The sequence below is a fragment of the Pygoscelis adeliae genome, unplaced genomic scaffold (assembly GCF_000699105.1).
Source record: "Pygoscelis adeliae isolate BGI_AS28 unplaced genomic scaffold, ASM69910v1 Scaffold209, whole genome shotgun sequence".
In the NCBI taxonomy this organism is placed as follows: Eukaryota; Metazoa; Chordata; class Aves; order Sphenisciformes; family Spheniscidae; genus Pygoscelis; species Pygoscelis adeliae.
Genome location: NW_008825538.1, coordinates 1,212,620 through 1,237,515, shown reverse-complemented (window position 1 = coordinate 1,237,515; position 24,896 = coordinate 1,212,620). Strand labels below are relative to the sequence as shown.

Sequence of the window (24,896 nt, the reverse complement as noted above, 5' to 3'; positions counted from 1 at the left end):
CTGCCCTGTTTTCTGTTTGGCTTATCTACTAATTTCCAATACGAAAAGAGGTTGTGGGATATAAAATACAGAAAAATCTGAAAAAAATATCATCGGCAGCTGAGAGCCAAATGGTTCAGATAACAGTCCCAATCACAGTACCCAAAGTAACACCAACAGGAATACTAAGTGGAACAGACAGGATAAAAAGGGAAGTAGTAAGACGGAGCTCCTTCATGTTTTATCTGATCTACATGAGGTGGTTTGCTCTGCAAAATATTACGCAAAAAGTATTCTGAGACATTAAGGTCTATAGAGTTTTTTACCCACATAAATGGAATAACATACCTGTTGCCCATGCACCCTTCACGTAATATAATTTGGAAAGTTAAGTTGGAAAGCCTGTGAGCTTCACGACCCACCATCTACCGAGACGTCTGGACAGGAAAAAGTATCGGACCAGTCTACACACATTCGCCTGTCGCAATGTTTGCAGGGAAGTTCACCTTCACTCCTCAAGTTACGGAAACACTAAATGCATGGTTTCCAGTAATAAGCATGTCTAGATTTAAACAGTTCCTTAAAAATGCAGTTTACTTAATAATGGAATAACAATAAAGTGATAATAAGGAAGAGAATTCAGTGAGGCATTGGAATGTAACATGATTTAGACCCTTTTTTTCCAACCTTTCAGGTCAATCACTGGGCTTCACTAATTGTATAGAGTTATAAAAGAAAGTGAGAAAATAAGACTTCACATGCAGGCACTTGGTTGGATTTACTGGCAATCTAGAAAATTTCCACCCTAACTTGGAGGGAAATGTCTTGTCAGAAACATCACTCAACCTAATACAGCAATTCAGCCTTAGATTCCAAAAACCTCATGTGCTTTATTTATATTTTAACAAGAGATACAAAACTTTTCTCATGATATATCATGGTCTGGCTTTAAAGACAAAGAGCATATAGGAGGCACCTATAAAATGTTCTCCAGTGGACACCACCAGGGAATAGCTATCAGCACTGTGGTTCAGAAAGAGCATTTCCTCCCATAAATATTAATTCAGTAAATTTAAAAATCTGCTGGTCTAAACAGATGAAACACCACAGGGCTGTGCAAATTTACAACTACCCAAACCTGAAGTCAAGACAAATTGTTAGCATATTTGTCATTTCCAAGCCATAAAGTCCTACTTTCTTACAGGGCTTTTCTGTTTGTTTCTGATGGAAAACGTCAGCATGGTTCTCTGGATCTGCTAGGAAAAAACAAAACGAACGCTGAACACAGACTTGCAAAACCAGAAAATACAGGAATGAATAAATAAATCAAAACTCACGTGTGCAATTGTAAGCAGTGCGGCATTTCTGTAAAACTATCAAAAATTACTGGGCAACCCCTACAAGGCCCTGATGTTATCATCAAAAAAAGAAAAGTCAGAAGGTTCTTTAAAAGGTGGCTCAAGTCACATTCAAGGTACCATGCTTAGACAGGGATTTATGTACAGTGGTGAGAAGTCGAGGCACTCAGGAGGGACGCATAAATGCAAAGAAACCGAAACTGACTGAGAAGCAATGCTGTGACACATCAGAAAACGTTTGCCCATTTGGGAACACATCCTATTCCTCCAGTAATAACTACTGTGTTTCTACTTGTTTCTTCCAAGTTAGGAAAGAGAAAACTGCTCATGTAGCCTCTAGAAGAGCAGAGTGAATAGTTAAATAGCTTATCTCCAGCTTGAAACAGTAGGAAGCTTTAAACAAGCCATTGTCCTCTAAAAAATATTCAGAAAGCTAGGAACTCAACAACAGTACCAATGGAAAAACTGTCCTGCTGAGCCGGTCATGCCTAAATCGGCCGATCCTGGTGACCCAGCAGTCAAATCTTTTGTCACTCATCCCTGATTACTTATCTCAGGACAGCTACAGACATTTCTCTGTCTCACAACTCGAATTTACTGCTCACTGTCACCCAGATTAACCTTATGCAAATCAGCACCAGAACTGAAATGTACACAAGAATTATTACTTTTCTCTTAAATATGAATTCAGACGGAGCTGTTACATAGTTTATTTATAGTTTAAACATGAGAGTTTATAGATTTTCATTTGCTATCTTGTTTTTCACTCTCCAGTCAAGCACAATAACTTCAGCTGTCCATTAAGGACCTTTCATTTTCATGTACTGCAGCACTATAATTTTACTTTGAGCGATTCAAATTTTTCACTGATATATTTGCGAAGAATAACTGCCTATAGACTTGTTTTCTCATTCGTTCTTCTTATATTTTGCATTTTCAAGATATGACATTTTCTTCTCTGTAGGAAACAGGAATTAGAGCCTATAGCATCTCGGATATAGTGAACAGACATCAGGAATGGGTAGTAACTGTAGAGAACAAGATTAAAAAGAGCAAACACTAAGCAACATTATCCCTATGGCAATATCAGTAAAACATCAACGAAAAAAAAAGCCTAACCTGCAGTGCTCTGGTCCTCACGTCTATACGTTAAATCATCAGTAGTAATACAAGGACTTCATGAAGGGCTGTTCATTCTACTTGGATACACAGAGATATTCCCTGTCCCAAAATCCAATTACAATAAAAACAAACCCCAGGCTTTTCTGAAATGTTGGCAGTGGCTGGGAACAGGAGCACTGTGTGAGAGGAAAAGGCAGGCATGAGAATGAAGATTGGCTTAATAACGAGCCCAAAGGTTTACGACGATAACCTTGTATTTGAACCAGGTAGGAAATGCATTTTCAAATGCGGACTTGAATTAATGCCAAGCCAGTATTCAAGTGATTACAGGGGTCTTTAATGGTCATGGCTTACTCACTTGTCAACTGCTTTCCAAATTTCTCTTTGATACACTCCAGCAACCCAAAATTCAGTCTTTCTCCGCTTGGCACAGAAACCAATGATGTCAGAGCAAATTCAAAGCATCCTTTTTAAAGCATATTTTTCTAAAGATATAATTTTCTTCCTTCCTTATCCTAATCAGACATCAACACAGCAGCACCCTGAAGCTTGCTAGAAAGGGTGCCCAGCGTTGGGTTATATGAGTTTGGCGGTGCACTTCTGATCCAGGAGTCTGAGCTTAAGAGCTGTAACTCCCAGGTTTCTAGGATTTTTGCTCCCTGGCAGCCTGCAATATAAATCATGAAGGATCCAGGAGAGTAAACCAGCAGGAAACTAGACCACAATCAGAACTAACCATCCATTAAATAATTTGTTCATTTAGACAAATGGAAAACAACTGTATTAAGAGCTTCTGTGGAGCTGTATTTAGTTCTTCTCTGTAGGACAGAAGTCTAGAAGTGTAATTTTATTTTGAAATAAATGATTGGATTTATCACACATACAGAAGAATCTGAAAAAAAACCTATCAATTTTCTGTGAGAGATGGAAAAAAAGTCATAATACCCAGCAGACTGAGATTCCTCCTGCCCCTGCTTCCCAGAAATAAAAGATTTTAAAGTTCAGCTGAGTTCAGCCTAGAAATAATAGATACCATGCTGGGAAAATATTTTGACAGTTACCGATAAGACAAATGAAAATAATACATATTACCAGATACACAAATAATAATGAAACAGTTCATATCTCATCTCCATAGAAGTTCTTGCAGAGGGCTTATGCACTGTGAGACTCCAGTCGATGCAATATACTATACAAATGCATAATTATTCATAGAACTGGTAAATATCCTAGGGACTAATTTTCCTGCAGCAATAATAATTCAAAAACCTCCCACAACAATAATTGCCTAAATAACCTCTGAATTGGGACCAGAACATCTGAATATTTGTGAAGACAGCTTGAAAAAAAAAAAAATTAAAAAATCTCATCTGACATGTAGGAAATGGAACAAACCAACATTTATCTGAGGAGAAGGAAGGAGGAACCAAAACACTCCTCTCCAACTCTGTCTTTTCACAGTCCTCTAAATGCATTCCTGTCACTTATCCTAAAACCTTTATAACAGAAAATAATACAACTGCAAAACCAGCATTATTTTTACCCATCTGCGTTGAAATCTGCCCTATCCTCCTCTTTACAGATTTTCTTTTCACATTTTTCTTTGGTTGCCAACATTTTGAAAGTAGGTATCTGCAATTTTTTTAAACTCGTATCTCTGTGCCTCACATCTTGAATCTTTGTTTCACCAACCTTGTCCCCTTCTCACCAAATGATAAGATGACCTGTGGCATCTGTCCGTCTAGTTTTCTGAATTGCAAAACAGCTTTAACTTACTTTGGTAAAACTCTGGATAGTACACAGAGAGATTTTACCCCTGACATATAACTAACTGTAAGAACATCATTATCTACTTGTTAGTCTGTGATGGATCCATAAAAACTGGGTAGATGAATGGGGAGAACAACATTGTTATGTGTGTTAAATTTTCCCTTCCCATGTAGCAGAGCATATTGATCCACTAAAGTCTGATAAAGCAACTAGTGACAAAACAGATCTCAGGTGCAGGGAATATACCAGCAGATACGACGGATGTACTTAAAAAGCCCCGCGGGAGCACAGAAGATAAGACACGTGCCTCTCTACAGGGAACTTTCTAAGAAAGAAGTGGGCACAGAGGGGTGTTCTGCAGGCGGAGGAGGTTTTCTTATACATCTTATACTACTTAAAAGGCAGAAGTCCCTACATTGTTTAGATGGAAGCTATTTCCTTTTCTTGCACACAAAACCTGGGAAAACCTTTTTTTCTCCTTGCATTGCCTTCAGCATTCATCATTTGAAATGCTAGAAAGTATGCAGCATCACACAGCCAACCTTGTATTTCATACAGCTGCCTGTAAACCTTCCAGTTTCCAATTCTTGCCTGCAAAACCATCCACTGGTGCAAAAGCAAAAGATCAGTGAAACTTCAAGAACGATGTCTCCATTCTGAGTATGTTCTTTTGCACTCGATATTTTACTTAGCTTCTGTGAAAATTTAATATAAGACAGAACATAAACCACAACCAATTTATAATGAGACTTTGCAGTGTAAATATCCAACAGGTGAAAGGGAATATGTAATCTACTTAACAAACAAAAAATAGAAATGTTTTTGTATACAAAAAGAAACACCCCTCTGAACTCAAATCATAGAAGTAGATAACTCGAAAGAAACAATTTTAAGCTGGAGAAAGACTGACCTAACATTGACTGCACAGCACATTGCCAATACCCTGCAATTCATTTCCCGTATCCTTTAAACATGACCACAAAATATTTAATTTGTTCTATGTTCTCTGAATCTCATGGCAAGCATCAAAAGCAGCATGCCCATTTGATCAACTATCACCAGCCAAAAATGATCTGTCATTTTCCAGATATCATCAAACAGCAAAAAAACCCAAAGCATCAATGTCTTATTAACTTTCACAGGCTTTACCACGAGAGCAGGACTGCAGTGGTTTAAGCCCATGTGAGCAGATGTTAAAGATGCCCATCTTCACCAAATCATCTCAAAGCTAATGTACTCTGACAGTCTAGCCAGCTCTTGATCAGACTTATAACTGTGTCATGTTACACAGTTTGGTGTATGCCTTTCAGTTTTTCTCTTTTGAAACTCATCCAAGCTTTTAAAAAACTTTCCAAGTGCAATCTTTTGTCATAATGAACTTGCTTAGCATTATTGTGAACCCCCAAAAAATCCATCCCCAGGTTTCAAGCAAAAGGTTAAATACTAAAGCAAATTCTGCCAGGGTAGACAAATGGGTGAAATTCAGTCTCTAGATAGATACCTAAACAGGAACTGCCTACAGGCTAGGTATCTAATCTTCTATCCTAGTTAATGGGGAGTTAGTTAATACAGTCAGAGGAGACTAGAGTTATTTAGCTTATCCCATACTAGATTATAACTTAGTCATCTGAATGGCTTTTCATGTTCCTTTGGCAGTATTGATCTGATCTCCGTCAACTATAACAGGAGCTTAAGCAACTGAGGCTCAAGTGATTTAATAAAGGTAGGAGTCTGGCCATTTGTTCTTCCCTAGAGCATACCTGACATGGAAGTGGGGCTGGCAGATACGACACAAGACCCGTGGTAGATCCAAATGCTTGAGTGGCAGATTGAGGAGCCTCTGTCCAAATGAGCCCCGGACTATTTAAACTGGTAGTTTAAAATGGCGCTAGGCATCTTTCTTTAAACAACTGGATTGAGGCCCCTAGTTTACCTGTTTGTACCTATGTACAGGAACCTAAATTTAGGTATATTAACCTGTAAACTGAATCCCATCCCTTGTATCTGCTAAGATCAGCTTGGAAGACAATGCTTAATGCAATATCATTCTCAAAATCTACCATCCCAGATGTGTTTAAAGAAGTACTTCACTTTTCAGTAACTTATGTATATATACAGTTTTTACAATGTTTACCCAATAGCTGTAAAAAATAGCTTAAATTGATTACATTCCAATATAAAGCAGGAAAATAAAAAAAAAAAGGAATTGTGCAGCTCAGACTAATTAGAACAGGAAAAAAAAAAAGAAAAAAAGAAAAGGAGGAAGGCAAATAAAAAAAAATACCGCAGTAACCATAAAAACAGATGCTCACACCATTATGTGTTTAAGTAAAAATGATGAAACCTTCAGTGTGCTCATAAATGCCTACAGTCATTTAAAACTCTCCTTCCTCTGTAAATATGGTCAGAAATAAGAACGTTTCCAGTCCAAGGGCAAATTGCGTCATTACCAAAAACCTGTGTACTTAAAAAGAGGCACCACAATCTTTCAGCTCTCAAAGTTTTTTTGAAAGACCTTTAAAGATTTCCCCTAACAGTAATAGTTCTACAAAGCAAGATTCTGTAGGAAGCAATCCAGCACGTCCTCTTCCACCACAGTCTCATCACCTGTTATTTAATGCTCTCTTTGTAATTTCTAATCCATAACACAACAGCACAGACTTTGCTTTCATTCACAGTACAAGAACCTTTCAACTATCACTTAATTAAAAACAAAAAGCAAATAATATATGCTTTTAAATTCTGCACCATCAGAAACAGCTATTCCTTCAGGTGACTCTATTATATGGAATAACACCTTAAAGAAAGTCATAGTTAATTCTGAGCTCTACGATAAAATGACTAGACTGGTTTGCACTATTGATACTGCATTGTATCAGTACCAACTAACTATAACAGTACCAACAAAAATAACAACGTTAAAGGTTCATCCTTGAACAGTCTCTTTAACGTTATTTTGATGATTCTAGCAAAATAGGATCAAAATGTGCCACCTGATACTCTGGTAGCAATGACAGACAAGAAACAGTAAAGCATAGGATGCTCAGTTTGATACCTGTTTGCAAACATTTCCATTTTAAAAAAGGTTGTTGATGTTGCTCAGGACTTTTTCACACATCCTCCAAAGGACACGGCGATAGTACTTATGCGTTTTAATACACAATGTTAGGTGGAGAGAATTTTCTGGGATAACTTGTGCAGCACAAAGGTTATGCACTACAGGTTAACACCATGTTGAACAATTTACACCTCTTGAAACCCTACACAGATAGCTGGATTTAAGATGCTGCAGACACGTTTCTTTGTGTGAACAGCACTGGTGCTAAACTCACTGCTTTCATAGCAACTGAATATTTGATAGCATCAACACCAAGCGAAGACCTTCAATGGTTTAACCCACACAGCAAACAGACAACATCACCTGAGTATCTACAGGCAACATCCCAATAAACAAACACAATGACCACCATCACACAGTGGAAATCACGTAGCAAATTAACTGTACTCACTTTCATTAAGAAAATAATTCTAAGGCCATTTCCCACTTACGTTGCTTGCCATTACTTTTCATTTAAAAAGTATTTTACCTCAAAAGGAATACTTGTTATGTATTTATTACATAAGAAGAAACTTTAACGCTAAAGCTACAGGGAGCACAGAGTTCCTTTGCAGGTAAAAAACCATTCCCATGAACTTCTAATTGTACCAAACTTCCGTCAAATGTTTGCAATATATTAAAAAGTTAAATAATTCAAATAGCATTACCATTAAAAAGTTAAATAATTCAAATAGCATTACCTTTACTCCTGGTATAAAGACGCATTATTGTTTTTGTTAATTACTAAAGTCATAGCATTAGCCTCAGAAAGGGTTAATCATCTACTGGAAAAGAAGCCAGTAGTAAGAGTGTATAACTTACGTTATTCATGTACTCGCTGAGCAGATCCTGCAGGGCCTGCCGCACGGCATTGCACTCGGCTACGATTCGTTCCCGGCGGTCATCTCGCGTGCACGAAGAGTCTGCCATCAGCGCGGCTCCGCTGATGATACTCTCCAGCCTTTCTTCAAGAGATGGTCTGAAGCGGGCCTCACTGAAAGTCATTGGGTCTAAGATAATTTTGTTCTAAAAAACAAAACACGAGTGGGAAAATTAGGAGCATGCAGAGTTTCAGGATTTCTTAAACGTCTCTTATTGCAGCAGCTTCACAGTGTTCTTCGTCTTTCATATCAATAAATTATCTACCAAATTCCTGAAAAATCAGTATTACAGAAATATCTGGTAGCCCTGAAATCCCAATATATGAATAAAATGAAAATAATTATATCTAAAAATAATTCACAACATATAGTTATAAAACACTACTGTCAAAAGCAGCACAACTGCTTCAAATATGTATTTGGGAAGCACATAGTATAAAAAAAATCAGCACAAACTACTGTAGTATTCATGCAATATGTGTATGTGTCTCTTTACCTCTAAATATTATATGTATATATTTCATCTTCAAGTAAACTAATATTATTCTTTCCTGAATCTTCTGAAAATTCCTTGGATACTCAGGAAATTCATGTGAAAGTTGCAAGTTATTTATGACTGAAGAGAAAGTGGAATGTTCTCTGTTAACTAATTCCTTCATTTTGATTATTTTTATTAGTAGACCACACTGCTGAAATGCTACAAGATTATCTCAGTATTAAATGAAAAAAAATTGAGGAAATTGTCATTAACCCTGCAAGAAAACCATTATTAGATAATCACACTCAGACAAAAATGTGAAATATCTCTGATTCCCATTCTGTAGCACATCTTTTACGAGCCTTTTTCTAAAGGTTTTTGCAAGTCTTTTTTTTGTTTGTTTTTAAATCAGGAAAAAGTGCTGGATTACTTAACTAAAAAGAAAGCACTACAGGAAGACAATCTAAAAACATCTTTAATTCATGAAAGAGCCTGCTGGTTATCAAAATATCTTTATTCCACTAGAAAAAATATTCTTTTCAAAGATTGTTTTCTATTAAAGACATTTTAATTCTTAAATTATTATCTCTGCTAAACACTTGTGTACTTTATAAATCAAACTTATTACCAAATATCAAATAGGGCTAAAAAACAGGTTCTACCCCTATCAGTGTACAACCTTATGTACTATTATTAGTTTTGAGTCACCGCTAGATTATATTCTGACTTGCTTTTCTCCTTTTGTAGTGCAAGGTAACAAATACAAAAGCAATAATCACCTGCTCCCACTTACAGGCACATTAACAACACTGTGTAATTCAGTAACCTTTTGCTGCAATCATGCAAAGAAGTTTTATAATTGCACATTGTCTAAAAATGCTTTTTAAGCTGTGCACTTCTTATTTGAGCTTTAAAAGAAAACAAATCATGAAATAGGAATGAAAAAGTTAAAAGTGTTCTGTTTTCTAATAATCACACCTATTTTAAAGCACATAGGATTTTTGTTCATGAACCATTTTAATTTTCACAATGTTTTGATAACTTTATGATTAGTCTATTTCCTTTAATATCCAAGAGCAATCAACAAGCACAAGCCAAATGATACAGTTAATTTGAAAAAATCCAACAGAGTCTATTAAAATGTAAATCGGGATTTAGGGACATGATACATAACCAACATCTGCTTTTAATGTTAAAAACTGTATCTGTTTATTACGAATCAGAGCATGCTCAAATGAACTTATTCTAGGCTAAGTTCTGATTCCAAGTGAATATGTTTTCTTTAATTCAGCGGGACAAGGCTTTTACAAAAGATCTGCTTATTTCTCAATAAAACTTCCAATTAACTCCACACACAAAAAACATAACTCTCATTACTATACCGAGAAAGACGATCAAGCCCTGAGGAATCTATAACTTAACTGAATGTGTAGCAGTTAAATAGTAATAAACATAAGGATGTCAGGAAATTTATGAAGATTCATTCTTTAATAAAAAGGACAAATAGAAGAATTTTAACCAGATAGTATATTGTTCCAGCTCCAGGAACTGCTGACTTAGCAGAAATAAATGCAGCGTTACCCAGAATCATAGACACATAGAATGGTCTGGATTGGAAGGGACCTTAAAGATCATCTAGTTCCAACCCCCCCTGACATGGGCAGGGACACCTGCCACCTGACCAGGTTGCTCAAAGCCCCATCCAGCCTGGCCTTGAACAATCATCCAACCTGGCCTTGAACACTTCCAGGGATGGGGCATCCACAGCTTCTCTGGGCAACCTGTTCCTGTGCCTCACCACCCTCATAGTGAAGAATTTCTTCCTAGTATCTAACCTAAATCTACCCTCTTTCAGTTTAAAGCCACTACCCCTTGTCCTATCACTACACGCCCTTGTAAAAGGTCCCTCTCCAGCTTTCTTGTAGGTACTGGAAGGCTGCTATAAGGTTTCCCCAAAGCCTTCTCTTCTCCAGGCTGAACAACCCCAACTCTCTCAGCCTGTCTTCACAGGAGAGGTGCGCCAGCCCTCTGATCATCTTCGTGGCTCTCCTCTGGACTTGCTTCAAAAGTCTTCCATGTCTTTCCTATGATGGGCACCCAGAGCTGGATGCAGTACTCCAGGTGGGGTCTCACCAGAGTGGAGTAGAGGGGCAGAATCACCTCCCTCAACCTGCTGGTCACGCTTCTTTTGATGCAGCCCAGGATACGGTTGGCTTTCTGGGCTGCAAGCACACATTGCCGGGTCATGTTGAGCTTCTTATTAACCAACACCCCCAAGTTCTTCTCCTCAGGGCTGCTCTCAATCCATTCTCTGCCCAGCCTGTATTTGTGCTTGGGATTGCCCTGACCCAGGTGCAGGACCTTGCACTTGGCCTTGTTGAACTTCATGAGGTTCGCATGGGCCCACCTCTCAAGCCTGTCCAGGTTCCTCTGGATGGCATCCCGTCCCTCCAGCGTGTCGACCACACCACACAGCTTGGTGTCAACAGCAAACACTGAGGGTGCACTCAATGCCACTGTCCATGTTGCCGACAAAGACGTTAAACAGCACCCGTCCCAATACTGACCCCTGAGGAACGCCACTTGTCACTGGTCTCCACTTGGACATTGAGCCATTGACCACAACTCTTTGAGTGTGACCATCCAGCCAATTCCTTATCCACTGAGTAGTCCATCTGTCAGCTCCATGTCTCTCCAATTTAGAGACAAGGATGTTGTGCAGGACAGCGTCAAATGCTTTGCACAAGTCTAGGTGACATCAGAATGTGAAATAATGTCTCACATGTATCTTCTGGTGTCTATGTTTCACAGCAGTAAGCAGAGCAGTTTTACAAGCATCTAAATTAGAAATGACTTCTCTAAGAGCTAGGCCTATGCATATTTTTGTACCTGTGCTTTTCAGTCAAATGATAATACTTGGGATTTTCAGAAATCAGCTATATAAATTCATCGTCACAACAGTATATCTAATTTAGTAGTGGCAAGACTGAAATTGCATCAAATGAACTATCTTAGCAATTTATGCCATTAGTAAGAAAAAAATATTAAAAAAATTAGCCACATGTTTCAGATTATTTTCAGTGTTTCCTTATTCAAATCTGGTTGTGTTTTTAAATGACCATAAAATGGTCATGTTAATAGTCATGTGGTGTTTTTTTTTTTTCAAATGACCATAAAAATGGTCGTTAACAAAGACAGGAAATACTCTTTACTAGAGACTAGAGGATTCGCAATAGCCCACATACATTCTACTTGTAGCAAACCTCTTTCTCAATCCATAAACTCAATCAAAGCAACATCCATACAGCACTACTGCAATTTTCATGTTTCAGTTATAGCAACATAACCAATCCTTCCAGAAATGCCTCACTTTTCCTCCTCTTCCTTATAGACATATGTGTAAGGTTCTTTACCTACATAGAAAATTTCAAACAGCAGATCTCACACCTCTCAGTGAGTCATGAATCACATTTTTCTTCTTAGAGGTTTTTGAAGACCCTGCACTCAGTCTTCTATGAGACGCAAGGACCTGCCAAGAATGTATTCCTGGAATATTTCCATCCTTTTCGAGCCTCGAGGATGAACAATCTCCAAATCAAATATCTCCAATATCTCCAACCACTGAAACCCAATGCACTATTTTCACAAGCAGTTATGTCATATTTCGTAAATAAATTTCGGAAATTCTGTACAGGCTACATGCAAATACCATTCACATTTTAAATAATAAAGTGTGTATCACTGAGAGTGTATAATTAATCCAAGACAGCTTTCCTCACTGTAAAACACAGAAAAGGAATATATTTGTGTGTTTTTTTCCAAATAAGAAGAGATCTTTATGACCATCAAACCTTAGCTCATAAAGAATAAAAGCCACTGAGTTGCACTCAGTAATTTTTCATCCATATCCCACAAACCTTTTTGTTTATAATTAACTTGTAGGCTTAAGAAGTTAGTTAAATATTTGTTTGGGATATCCTGTTAATGACAATTCAGAATCACAGAATAATTTAGGTTGGAATGGACTTCTCAAGGTTATCTGCTTTAAATGCCTCCTTAAAGCAGAATCAACTTTGACATCAGCCCAGGTTGCTCAAGGCTTCATCCAGTCAAGATGAGATCTCCATCCTCGGAGATTTTCCAAATCTCTCTGCCCCCTGTTTCAGTGTTTGGTCACCTTCATGGTGTGGTTTTTTTTTTTCTCCCCAATATCCAAACAGAATTTTCCTTCAATCAGCTTATGCCAGTTGCCTCTCATCCCAATACCACGAACCTCAAAGTAGATTCTAGCTCCATTTTCTCTTCACCATCTTACTAGGCAGTTGAAGTCACCACCAAGATCCCCCCTCAATGCCTCTTATTCTGCAGTCCGAAAAATTTCCCAGCTTTGCCAGCCCCTTCCGATTTGTCATGTCCTGCAGCCCCCTCATCATCTTGTGGTCTCTGCTGGATCTGCTCAAGTATGTTAAAGTCTTCCTTGCACTGGGAAGCCCCAAACTGGATCTGGAAGGCCTGACGCAGTTTCATACGCGCCAATTATAGGGGCAAAAATCACTCTCCTTTGTCTTGTTGCCTACAGTCTTACTAATGCAGCCTCGTAGGTGGCTGATCTGTATGGCTGTAAGGGTGCACTGCTGACTCGGGTTGAACTTGCTGTCCACCAGGAGCATTTTTGCCCGACTGCTTTCTTAACCCTAACGTCACACAAAATGACCAGAACTAACTTTTGGGCCTCTCTTAATCCACTTTTATAACAAGAAACACTGCTGGGAAAGAAAACCTTAGAGATTCTACGGAAAGAAACAGAACAACTACACTTTGTTTGAAATATAATAAATAATGATGTCATTACTTTCTCACAAGTGGTTATAAATAAATGATATTTTAGATGTTTATTTTAAAAGCTAAACATTTCTCAAATATCTCACAAGTACAACAGGTTTTTGAGCTTTGGGAAAAAGAGAACAGGGATGAGAACCTGCTACATGACAGCTCTCGACATTCAGTTCCCAAAGAGACACTATTTTTTGCTTATGAAAGGTTTTACTCCTTTTCAAAGAAAGCTTGGTATCTAAATGCAACTTCAGACTATGTTATTGACACATACAAAGTTCTTACACGTATATTAACATTATGTTAAAAAGGAAATAATATCTTTTTGGAAGGAAATAAAAAAATAGTTGCCAGGAAATCTCGCTAAATAAATTCCTTCAAAAGTATCCAGTTCCCACCACTTCTTGATAGCTAGTTAATGAACAAAGAATGTAAATGAATTGGAACATTTTACATTTCTAATTAGTTAAGTAACATCAGAGCCATAAATCAAGGACTGACACCATAATTCAGGCCTTATAATGAAGTGTTTCAAGCCTCTTTACAACTGTAGACAGATTAGTGTAAACTGTATTATTGCTATGAACGTATATCATTTTTGGCTTCAAGTTGCTGAAACAAAGTCCAAGAAAATTAATTTAAATATAATTGGAGACTTATTTGAAAACTGTTAAATTTGTGGTAATATCTTCTTTAAGCATATTATAGGTAACTATTTTCTCTTGTACTGTCCATTTTATTTAAATTATATAAAGGTGTGTTTATAGAGTGGTTGAAATGTTTTCATGAAGAATAAAAACTTTCAGAAAATAGACATCTTTATACTAATTAGTACTATAAGCCATCTTTATCTTGCTCCAACAGGAATAAACTATCACGAACACTAATAAACGATAGGGCACAACTTCTGAAATTTAAAATATCAGACAAATTATTCATACTTCAACAAAAAATACTGAAAATAAACACATACCTTACATAAATGCACTGTATTATCAGAGAGAACATAATCATTGAAACTTGGTGAAATTCATCTGGATTAGAATATCTTTTTCAACAATACCAAAAAATCCCAGTTTTGATTAAAAATATAAAGTAAAACAAAACCAAAACATTAATCTTTTAAAACAATTTTACAACTCCAAAAGAACTATGATTACTGTATCGTCTGCATTTTCCAAATTAAGCATGTGATCTTGCAAAAACTTACTTACTATGTGCATTGCCTTATCGCTCATGAAAAATCTGCACATCTACTCGTTTCTGTAAGTAGAAAGTCTTAAGGAAATTTCAGCAGCTTCTTCAGAACCACAGCTTTGTTTACTTTTTAAATACATAAGGAATGTTAATGATTTGGGAGGCTGGAGGGAGGGAGGAAGTTCCAGTTCTAAAAAAGCTGAAAATCAGCCAATAAAAAATGTATCCAAATTCATTCCTAAGTCCATGGATAGACTCATAAACTTTGATAGTACCCAGCATTTTGGCAAGCTTGAAAAAAAACACATGGAAAGCATCATTGTTTCAAAGTTGTAAATAGCACTAATGAAATCACAGCACCTTAGAGCTGGTAACAAAGAGATTCCTAAAGTATAGCTCAGCTATAACTCGTAATGAAAATTCAGAGAGGAAAAGGCGTAGATAACATTTTTTTGGGGAAAAAAAAACCAACAAAACATACCAACAAACATGTCTACACAGTTTTCCTGTTTATACAGTTGTGGGTATGTGTGTAACAGGGAAGGTCAGATTCTTACCTTCATACAGATACTTCTTTCTAGAATTCCCCACTCAATTACCTCCCATTCAACCACTGACTGAGAGTACAAGAAGGAATTCAATATTTCCTTGTGCTTCTTTAATATTTCTATTGTGTAAAAGGATGACAAAAGTAATCATGGCCTTTCTTGGGCCCTTTAAACAATTTACGGGGCTCTGTTCTTTAAAACACACAAACCCCCCAATTAAATGAAAGTTATTTCCTCTTGTAATTGAGTAAAAGCAAATTTTAAAAGAAACTATAAAATCATATAAAAGAAGTCCAAAATCAGCTTGTTCTGTTCTAATGAGAAACAACCTTCTTATTTAAGAAAAGGAACACTTTAAAAGCACTGATGAGAAATAAAACCCCACACACACACAAAAAAAAAAAAAAACAAACCAAAAACAAAAAACAATGAACACTTCATGCTCTTCTGTAAGGCTGTGGAAGGAAGGAAAGTTGAATGGATTTTTCAGACTCGTGTTCTCAAGGACAGGAAAGGCATCTTTGAGAGCATAATAATACAGTTGTGAATCTAATATGAGATGCTATAAGGCAAAAAAACCCCAAATGTGAAGTTTGAAAAGTATCCGTTCGAGACAATGTAGTAGCATAATACTGATAAAGCAGCAGCTGCAATCATATCGGTGTCTATCTGGAGCTCTGCAGGTGGAGGAATTATCCTAGATAGAACAGAAATAGCTTTCAAGTAAGAAACTTCTGTATAACACATTTTTACAGAAATTTACATCTAAGACAATCCCAGTAAACTCAAGTGATGCATTGTGTACCATGGCAAACGGCACACTGCAGTAGAAGATACACTTAATTGGAATTTAGGGCTTTGCGCTTCCTTTATCGACTCTTGTATTAACCTTGTATTAAAAGGTTGGACCAGATGATCCTTGAGGTCCCTTCCAGCCTAGTATTCTATGACACTCCATGATTCTATGAATCTGTTGGGTGACTCTGGACAAATGATACCTTCTTTCTTCTATTTCTCTTTTTACACTTTCTTAATTCATCTATTTAGAATGTAAAACCTTCAGGGCAGAGACCATTTCCTAACATGCTTCTCAGTGATTTACCACAAGGAAAATACAATTTTTAAGGCAAATGCCACTGCACAGTTTACAATATGTCAGAAGAAGGAACCAAAACCAGTGACAAATGCCATTAAAAAATCAAATTGATAGATATCTTAGATAAACAATGTCACAACCACAAGACAGTATGAAAAACTGCCTTTGTGTAAAAAGCAGCACATAATATACTGAGGGACTCTGTTTTTCAGAACAACTTGGGAGACAAGACTGTATAAATAAGAGTGTTCAATGTATTTCTTCGTCAGAAGTGCCTGCACAACCGTGAAAACAAATGTAGTGTGCTCGCAGGCTTGGTTTATGTACGTCTGTCAGTGTCCCCCAAAGTGCTAACAAGGCTTTTTAGTTCCTGTTTAGCGATAAATCAAATGTTTCTACCTGTCACTATGCTGCGTTTCACAGACACACCATACACGTGTAATATGAAGAAATACGAAGAGTGTGACAGCGCCGTGCCCCAGGGAGGAGGAGGGTCCCCCTTCCGCTGCCTTTTCCAGCTCCCCAAAATGCACTCCCCCTCGCACCGCTCCAGGACTGCAGCTTTCGATGAGCCGGTCTGATGTGTTAAAAGAACAGAGAACTAATTCAGAGAAATAAGTGAATAACTTTTCTTCTGGGACAGTGGGATGACTAAATTCATCATAGTTTTGATGAACATCACAGTCAGGTAGAAGTGCACATCCAAGAGCAGACGGAGTAGCAACAGCCCCCACCTCCACAGCCCCCAGTAGTCCCTTCCTGACCCTGTTCTCTAAATGTAAATGGAGGTATCGTTTCCCTGAAATATTGGTCGTGTTCACTTGTCACATACTTGAGTTACATAAGCATCTCAGAGGTGCTAAATAAACATACTCAAAATAGTACCAAGTCTAGTCTAATTGGAAAATTTCACTTAATGTTATTTTTGAGCTATTATATGTAACCTGGCAAAATTTTAATATATTTTGATTTAGCAGTTCAGATATTCATACTTATTATTAATGATTAAATAAGCAACCTGTAATAAATTGCATTAGAATGGAATAATTTTATTGCTACAGAAAACATATTTCTCTATAGAAATGTCGAGTAGGTTTTTTTAAAGTGTTTCCTTTGTGTGTTTCTACTATCTCTAACAGATTTGTTTGGATGAGGGTTCACTACAAAAACTCCTTTGGAAATAAACTGGTTACTCTCCTATTACAAACAGGTGAAATGTATTTGACAGGAAAACACGCAAAGCACCTGGCGTGTTGGCATACTTTTTCTACCATCAAAAGAAGTGGTAGCAATGTGGTACGATTAAACTCACAAACAGTATTTTTGATTGCTAAATCTTTTTACAATACGGATTTACTACACAGGAGCATTTCAGGGGAAAAAATAAAATAAAAATATCAAGAAACCCGCTAGATGGTGCTCTTATACAGAAAATACAGATCAGCAGCACTGCTAAAGGTGAATGAAGGTAACATGCGCCTAACTGCTGGTAAGGAAGGGTGCTTCCCTTTACAGAGGTCACATTTCTGCTATGCATTTGATATCAAAATCCTGTCACTTCCAGTGCTGCCCCTCATATTCTGGAGCTGACATTTCCACAATAATATATATACATTCCCATACATACACAAGCACAGATAAAACATTAACCATAACATGTCATAAAGTCAACTACTAAGACTAAAAGCAGAATGAACTTCTGAAACAAGTGATTAAAACAATTTGAGTTTCTTGCTGCTAAACTACTCCCATTCTGCATGGAAAATTCGGGGGGGGGGAACAAAAGTAGCACACAGAAGGGGTTGTAGTGGGCAGGAAAGCACAGCAATGACTTGGAAGAAAAAGCTTGTTCAGCCCCTTAAGCGTCATCAGGACCCTGAAAATCTGCTCTGCTCATTCCTCTCTTAAAAGGTCAGTTCAGCATCCTCAAACATATTTTTCTGCAAACAGGTAAAGATTTCAGGTGTACTGTGAAATACAATGTTGCACTGTTGTTCACTACTTTCTTAACGTGCGAGGGATGACCAGTCTGCCATTTTTCCCCACTCTGGGCAGAGATCCAAGGAGTGCAGAAAGTGTCAAAGGATCTCACTACTGAGTAGGATCTTTTGAAGCATCAGGATGCAGCTCTACTGCCTTCACAGGTGAAATGATGGACTCAACACCATTCCAGGTTAAAAGCTACTTCAGCTGCACAAGGGAAAAAAAACCTGTATTTCATTCAAAGCCATATATGAGGTTATCTGAATTTGCAACACGCTTTCTCCAGTGCACACTAATTAGGTGTTCCTATTTAAATTCAATAAATAACGACTACTATACAGAAACAGCCATCTGGCTGTGCTTCCCTAGACACTAGAGCTCAACAAGTCTAGTTTCAAATTGCTGTGTGGGACGTGCAGTAATTTTTTTGCAATTGTTTCTTATGATTTCAATACCGAAACAAACACGTTTCATTCCTTATTCTGAAGCTCACATTTAGTCCTTTTTATTTCCAGCATCACAAATCACTTCTCTGAAGAACATATTTACAAGTAAATTGAGATTCCATAGCTGTTCTGTGAAATCCATTCCCAGACTGAACATCTAGTACAGTTATTTGTCCAAAAAGCAACAACATCTTAAAGGTATTCACTTAATGATACAGCATCTCTTCTGTCCGCTACCTTTATGTCACATTTTGTCTGCTCTTAATTTTATTACCAAAAAAAAGCGTCCTTTGCTATTGTTGTACTCAGGTATTTTGTCTTTTCAGTTTCTATGTTGTTTGCTTTTTTTTTTTTCATTACACACTTATTAGACCTTTCACTCCACTTAAGGAGCACTGCATTCACTAGCCCTGCAAATATTCCCAAGGGGTTATTAATATCTTCGAGAAATAAGTTATGATAATCCATTTATTAAGTATGCACTTCATTTTACAGCCTGGAGGACAGTGACCGGTGTCATCAGACACTTTGTTTCTCATCAGACGTAGTCATCTCCCAAATGGTAGACTTGCACTGTTCAAAAATTTATTAACGATTGAGATCCTCTGCCTGGAGTTTTTCTGTTCAAATCCTTCTCATAACAAAAAATGGTACATTTTCCATCCCTTGGGAGCTATCCCAAATTTAGAAATACCTCATATACCAAAAGTAATTTTAACCATCTCTTTCAGTTCTCAACCAGATCAACTCCTTTACAAACCAAGTTATTTTCATATTCATTCAAGACTCGATGCAATTTTGAAACTGAAGAGTAAAGAGGAGACACACAGGCACAGCAGTTCAGGATATAACATGGATCGATGCTGCTGGTAAGCAACTTTAAAGACAAATGGATGTGTGCGCACACACAGAAACAACAAATCATTGGAGTATTAAAATAACATCAAGTATAGGGTGTGTCTGTTTGGAATAATGTATTAAAAAGCAAGGACTATATATACATTTTAACAAATACAATATCATTTTATTCCATTGAAAGATACAGAACTTGCCAATTTATTATATACACACACACAAACACAAAACTCAAGGAGAAAGTCAGCTACGCAGATTCATCAGTTCTGATATTTTCTTTCTGGAGCAATACAAAAGATGAGAGATATTTGCTTTTAGCACCAGTTTTTTTGGTCCTTTTTTCCTTTAGATATCTCTTCTCCCCCCTTTCTAAGTCACAGGCTTTATTCATTTATTTTATCCTTGACTCATAATTTATTGTAGACAATCCAAGCCTTGCTCCAAACACAGAAATACTCCTTTTTATGGGTCTATGCTGCATGCATAGTAAACATTTTTGTATTTACAAAACTGTTACACCTACCCTCGCAGTACTGTACAAGAATGATTACCTCATTTTTCATATCAAAATCTAAACCAAAATATTTAGAATTGTTTAAAATGTTAAGTATTTTAGGGTGCCCTGTTTGAAACCCCTGGAATTTGAATTTCCGCAGTGGTTAGCACTTCTAAAGTTTTGTCAGCACATCCCACTGACACAGCTACATTTCTAGAAATGAAGAAATCACAATCTCAATCCATATTCTGAACAGAGGCATGCTCCTGCTAATTGGAGATGGCTCTCCGTTCCGTCTCGCAGAACGTGTCCCCGCTCCTGCCTGTCTCCAGCCCTTGCAGTGGTTTACACCCAGCACTCTGCATCTCTTTATCTAGTCGCCAACCCCACACCGGAGTGTAGACGCCATCTATCGTCACCGCAGTTTTCATCTAGCACAGATTTCCTGGTCTTTCTCACTTCATTTCTTCACACTTAGTAATTTTACTATCTTTTTATCCACCTCCCCACTGCACTCCAGTTTGATGGGTGGGTCCTGTCCCTGGTACAGATCAGGATGGCTATGGGGAGAGCATGGAGGGTACCAGATGAATCAATCCCACAACACTCAACATGGGACAACACAGCAGTCTCTTGATAATCAGAAAGGCTGAGACCTACGCAGACTGACCAGACCAAACCACCATTTCCTCAGTGCAAACAGAATATTTTCAGAACTCACAATACGTTCTTAACAAACCTCTCTATGGAACTTGCATAAATTTGGGTGAGTTTCATGAGAGGAGTAAAAGGTGCATCCTCAGTGCATCCTAAGAACCCAGAAATATACCAAATTTTACTAATAAATTACTTTATTAATAAATCCAGGAATATTTGGATTTAAATGATCCAAAATTAAAGCAGGAACATTTAAGTTAAAGGACAAAAAATGAGGCATTAAACATGTACTTCTGCAATCAATCAACTTCGAACGGTACTTTAAAGTAGAAAATCTGGTAAGAGACAGATCCATGAACTCTCTTCATTTCTACATAAATTATCTCCGAGAAGCAATAAATGACAACTTTTTCCAAACTTTGCTGCTAATAACTCCCAGGTGACTTTATATCACAAGTCACCATTGTGTAGAGTATGACAATTAACATGACGCCTATTTAAACCCAATAGGTGAAGTGCTTAAAATAGGTGGAATAATTATTTATATTACAAGTGATGAAATTTTGATTGATAAAATATTCAGACAATTTACACTGCAGTTATTTGAAGCATTAAGGCACAGAACGCTGATTCTGAAATTTGAAATAATGAAGCCTGAGAAGTGTTAATATTGTGGAAAAACCTGTAAACTTATTTTTAATATAGAAGAATTATCTCATCATATAATACAAGGTTTAGCATGCACTTCATACCAAATACAAATTGATCTCAATCATTATGACTGATACTGTGAAATAAATATACTGTAAAATTATTTTTACTAGAAAATATAAACTTCCTTTCCCTTTTTGAAGGAATACATTGCCAGCATAAAAATCAAACTTTTTTCTCCACCATCTTTTTACCCATGACATAGTTTCACTAGTCTGGTAATTTTTCTTGCTTTCTTGCTTGTAAAACATATTCACAAATGTAATTTTTTTAAAAAATTCACAAACATCCCACCATCGCAGCCATGAATTTCCACTTTCCCTGGAGTTTAGGGTATGTTGTCTCTGTTGCAAAATTAGGTGTGAATAAATCTCATTTAACAGCTAAGCAGTGAGGCAAAACAGGAAATATAGTTAGAAAGCAGATAAATCAATAGGTTCAATCTTTCTATCCTCAGTAAGCCAGAGAAGAAAATTTTCATTTCATTTCTTAAAAGTACAGAAATTTCTCAAAAAAGACAGGCTGTTTTTCCACACGTAACTGTGGACAGAACACGATACTATGGCTATACGTCTCACATACGCATTCACGATGCCTGCAACATCACGTAAAGTGGAAAAGACTTTACCTGAGGAGAAAAATGATGAACAAATATTCTCACAAAGAGGCAGGGGACAACATCAGATGTCTCGCATAGTCTTCACTAAATTTACTTTCACTAAGCACGACGACTCCCTTTGCATTGAACAGCAGCCTTTTCCAGAGAGCAGCAGCATCATCAGTTTGTCACATGTTTTCTGTTACTATTTGTCAAACCTCTGCTGTCCACAACATGCCAAGTCCCACACAAAAGCCAGAGTACAATCAGACCAAACAGGGATGTTATTCTCAGGATCTTACCAATACGGGACCTGTGAGCTGAGAAGGCCCTGAAAACCATGCAGAATTCCTTAAATCTTGACCCACAATAATTTTACAGGAAAAATTATAGATCTAGAAATATAGATATTAAAAAAAAAAAGATCAGTATAGTTGATGCAGGCAATACTGTTTCATTTACTTGAAAAGCATGATGGAACTGGAGTCAGCCTCCGGGTCCTGCAGTAGTTCTGAATGGTTTTACCCTCTTTGCTTGTCTCTTCCTACACCTATCCACACATTTTCTGCTGTCATGTTTCCACCTCTAACCCCATTTCCCTTTTGCTACTATTTGTAAACTCATTCTCTGCCTTTTTTCACTATCTTACTCAATCCTGGAGCTTCCCTTGATCCTATAATATTTACCCTTTCTACTACTGTCTCCAAAATAGACCCAGTGACAGTGAGCCACAGATGCAGAAGACAAGCCCAGTCTAACATGACATGAGATGAACCACCTGCACTACACCTCCGCGTTCAGCCCTAAGTACAGCAGGATTGAGTAGCTCCTGCAGGTGTATGACAGATGCTTGCATTGCAATGTCATGTATTAATCAAAGTGAAAAGGACACCGTTCCCTAATTATAATTTTAAAAGGCCCTTACCTAAAGTCAGAATGAAAGAGAAAAAACATCTTTTCAGATATTGTCTGCAACTGTTGCTTAAGCAAAACTGTAGCTATTTCTGGAATAGAGGCTGCAGCACTTTGCCTGCAGCTGAAGTGACTGGTATCAACTGTGTTTGAAAGATGCTTTTTCCATATCTTTGATTAACATAACTCCTGACTGAAGTTGAATGTTAATGTTTCCAGGATGCTCAGCTCCATCACCATCTTTATTTTATTGTCTTGACTTCCTGACTTGCCAGACAAATATGATTTTACCATTCAACAAATCACAGATCTTGGTCACAGAACTAAAATGCCAGATTAATCACACTTTGCATTATTTAGAACTATGTAGCTAGATTTTTCAAGGACACTAGGGCAAAAGAGGACTTCTTTATCACAGCCACTGCATATGAGCATAAATAACTCTTTATAATTCAAGTCCATTCACAGCAAACAACTATTCCTCATTAAAAATAACACAAATCAATGTCTGCACTTTGCCTCTGCAGTCTGAGGAAATAGACCTGAATGAAAAGGGAAATTTGAGTCCTGTTCAAGACCCGCTTAGTTAAAAGCACTGTAGATTTCATGGAGAAACACTTCATTTTCCATACAGTTCTGATACTTACATCAAATTCATTTAGTGCAGCAGCAAGCTCTCCTATGCCAGTGTGCCCCTTGTTCTCATCAGTGGGTGAGGTGGCCTGGGCAGCATTGGAGATACCAGCAATTGCTTCTTGTACTTGCTTGAAGACGTAGTCTCTGTTGGCCCTAGTGGCTGCAACGTCAGGGTGACGGAGAAATGCTTGAGATGCAGTATACAACATAGTGGCATTCTTCTTCAGAGCACCTCGAGCTGCAGCCATTTCGTCCCTGCAGTGAGGATCTTTCAGTTCCTATAGAAAAACACACAATTTTTATAGTTGTCAATGAAAGTTCTCATGTTAGAATGTATTGTCCATGCAGCTTAAGTGTCTCTGCATAAATCCCGTCCAGTGATTTTGCAGAGATGGAATCAACGACAGACTCTGCCATAAATCACAGAAAGAAATCTCCCTCCTGCCCAAGAAAGCCCACTCCTTCTGTGTAGCTACAGCTGTTACATTCTGCTCCCAATATCTTCTCATCAAAGAGTCTACATGCTTCCCTTATTCAAAGACCCGCAGAAAATTTATATAAAACATTCAAAATTACTCTTCCTGATTGACTGGATTCAGGCTGCTGATTCCATAAAGGCAATGCGAGTGCAGCAATCCTGTTGCAGCAAGTGCCGTAATTTTATAAGTACTATACCTATGTCCTTTATAAAATCATCATAAGGTAGACCTTTACAAAAATCCAAACCGAAAAATATTACATTGTTGAATATGTATTTAGTTCTTAAAGACCTAATAAATATGCCCCTCATTATTTTTAGCCTTGCCTTCATATTTTGTTCTATTCCTCATATCATTTAGTGTTTGGTTTAATGACATATACTTTCTTTTGTTTCCCCTGACAACAAGCATCAGATACTGTACAATATGTTACCAGAATAAGATGACATTGTATTATTGTTACTTAATCCATGAATTTATTTATTTATAGGATATATCACACTGTCCATGAAAGCCTTTCAAACATTATGTAAGGTAGTCCTAACGATATTCATAAGGAGTAACAAAACATTATTACTTCTATTTTAAAAGTAGGAACAAGGAAGTCTGGAGAGCTGAATAGTTTACTTATGTTCACACATAGAATCTATGGCAAAAATTAAAAAAGAACGCAGATATTCTGGATTTAAAGGTTCTACCCATTGACTAATTTCAACCACACATGACTGACAGGCAACAGTTTTCAGAGAGAATTAAGTTCCTAA

General features: G+C 37.3%; 1 protein-coding gene across 4 annotated transcripts in view; it reads right to left on the bottom strand.

Moving 5' to 3' along the window:
* Positions 1-24,896, bottom strand: part of CTNNA2 (catenin (cadherin-associated protein), alpha 2) — a 478,985-nt gene that overhangs the window by 369,000 nt on the left and 85,089 nt on the right. For all 4 annotated transcript variants that reach the window (XM_009331867.1, XM_009331865.1, XM_009331864.1 and 1 more), the window contains exons 5-6: positions 23,665-23,931; positions 8,149-8,352 (exon numbers count right to left, since the gene is read on the bottom strand). In XM_009331867.1, the coding sequence (XP_009330142.1) occupies positions 8,149-8,352; positions 23,665-23,931 (471 nt within the window). The remainder of the gene's footprint in view (positions 1-8,148; positions 8,353-23,664; positions 23,932-24,896) is intronic.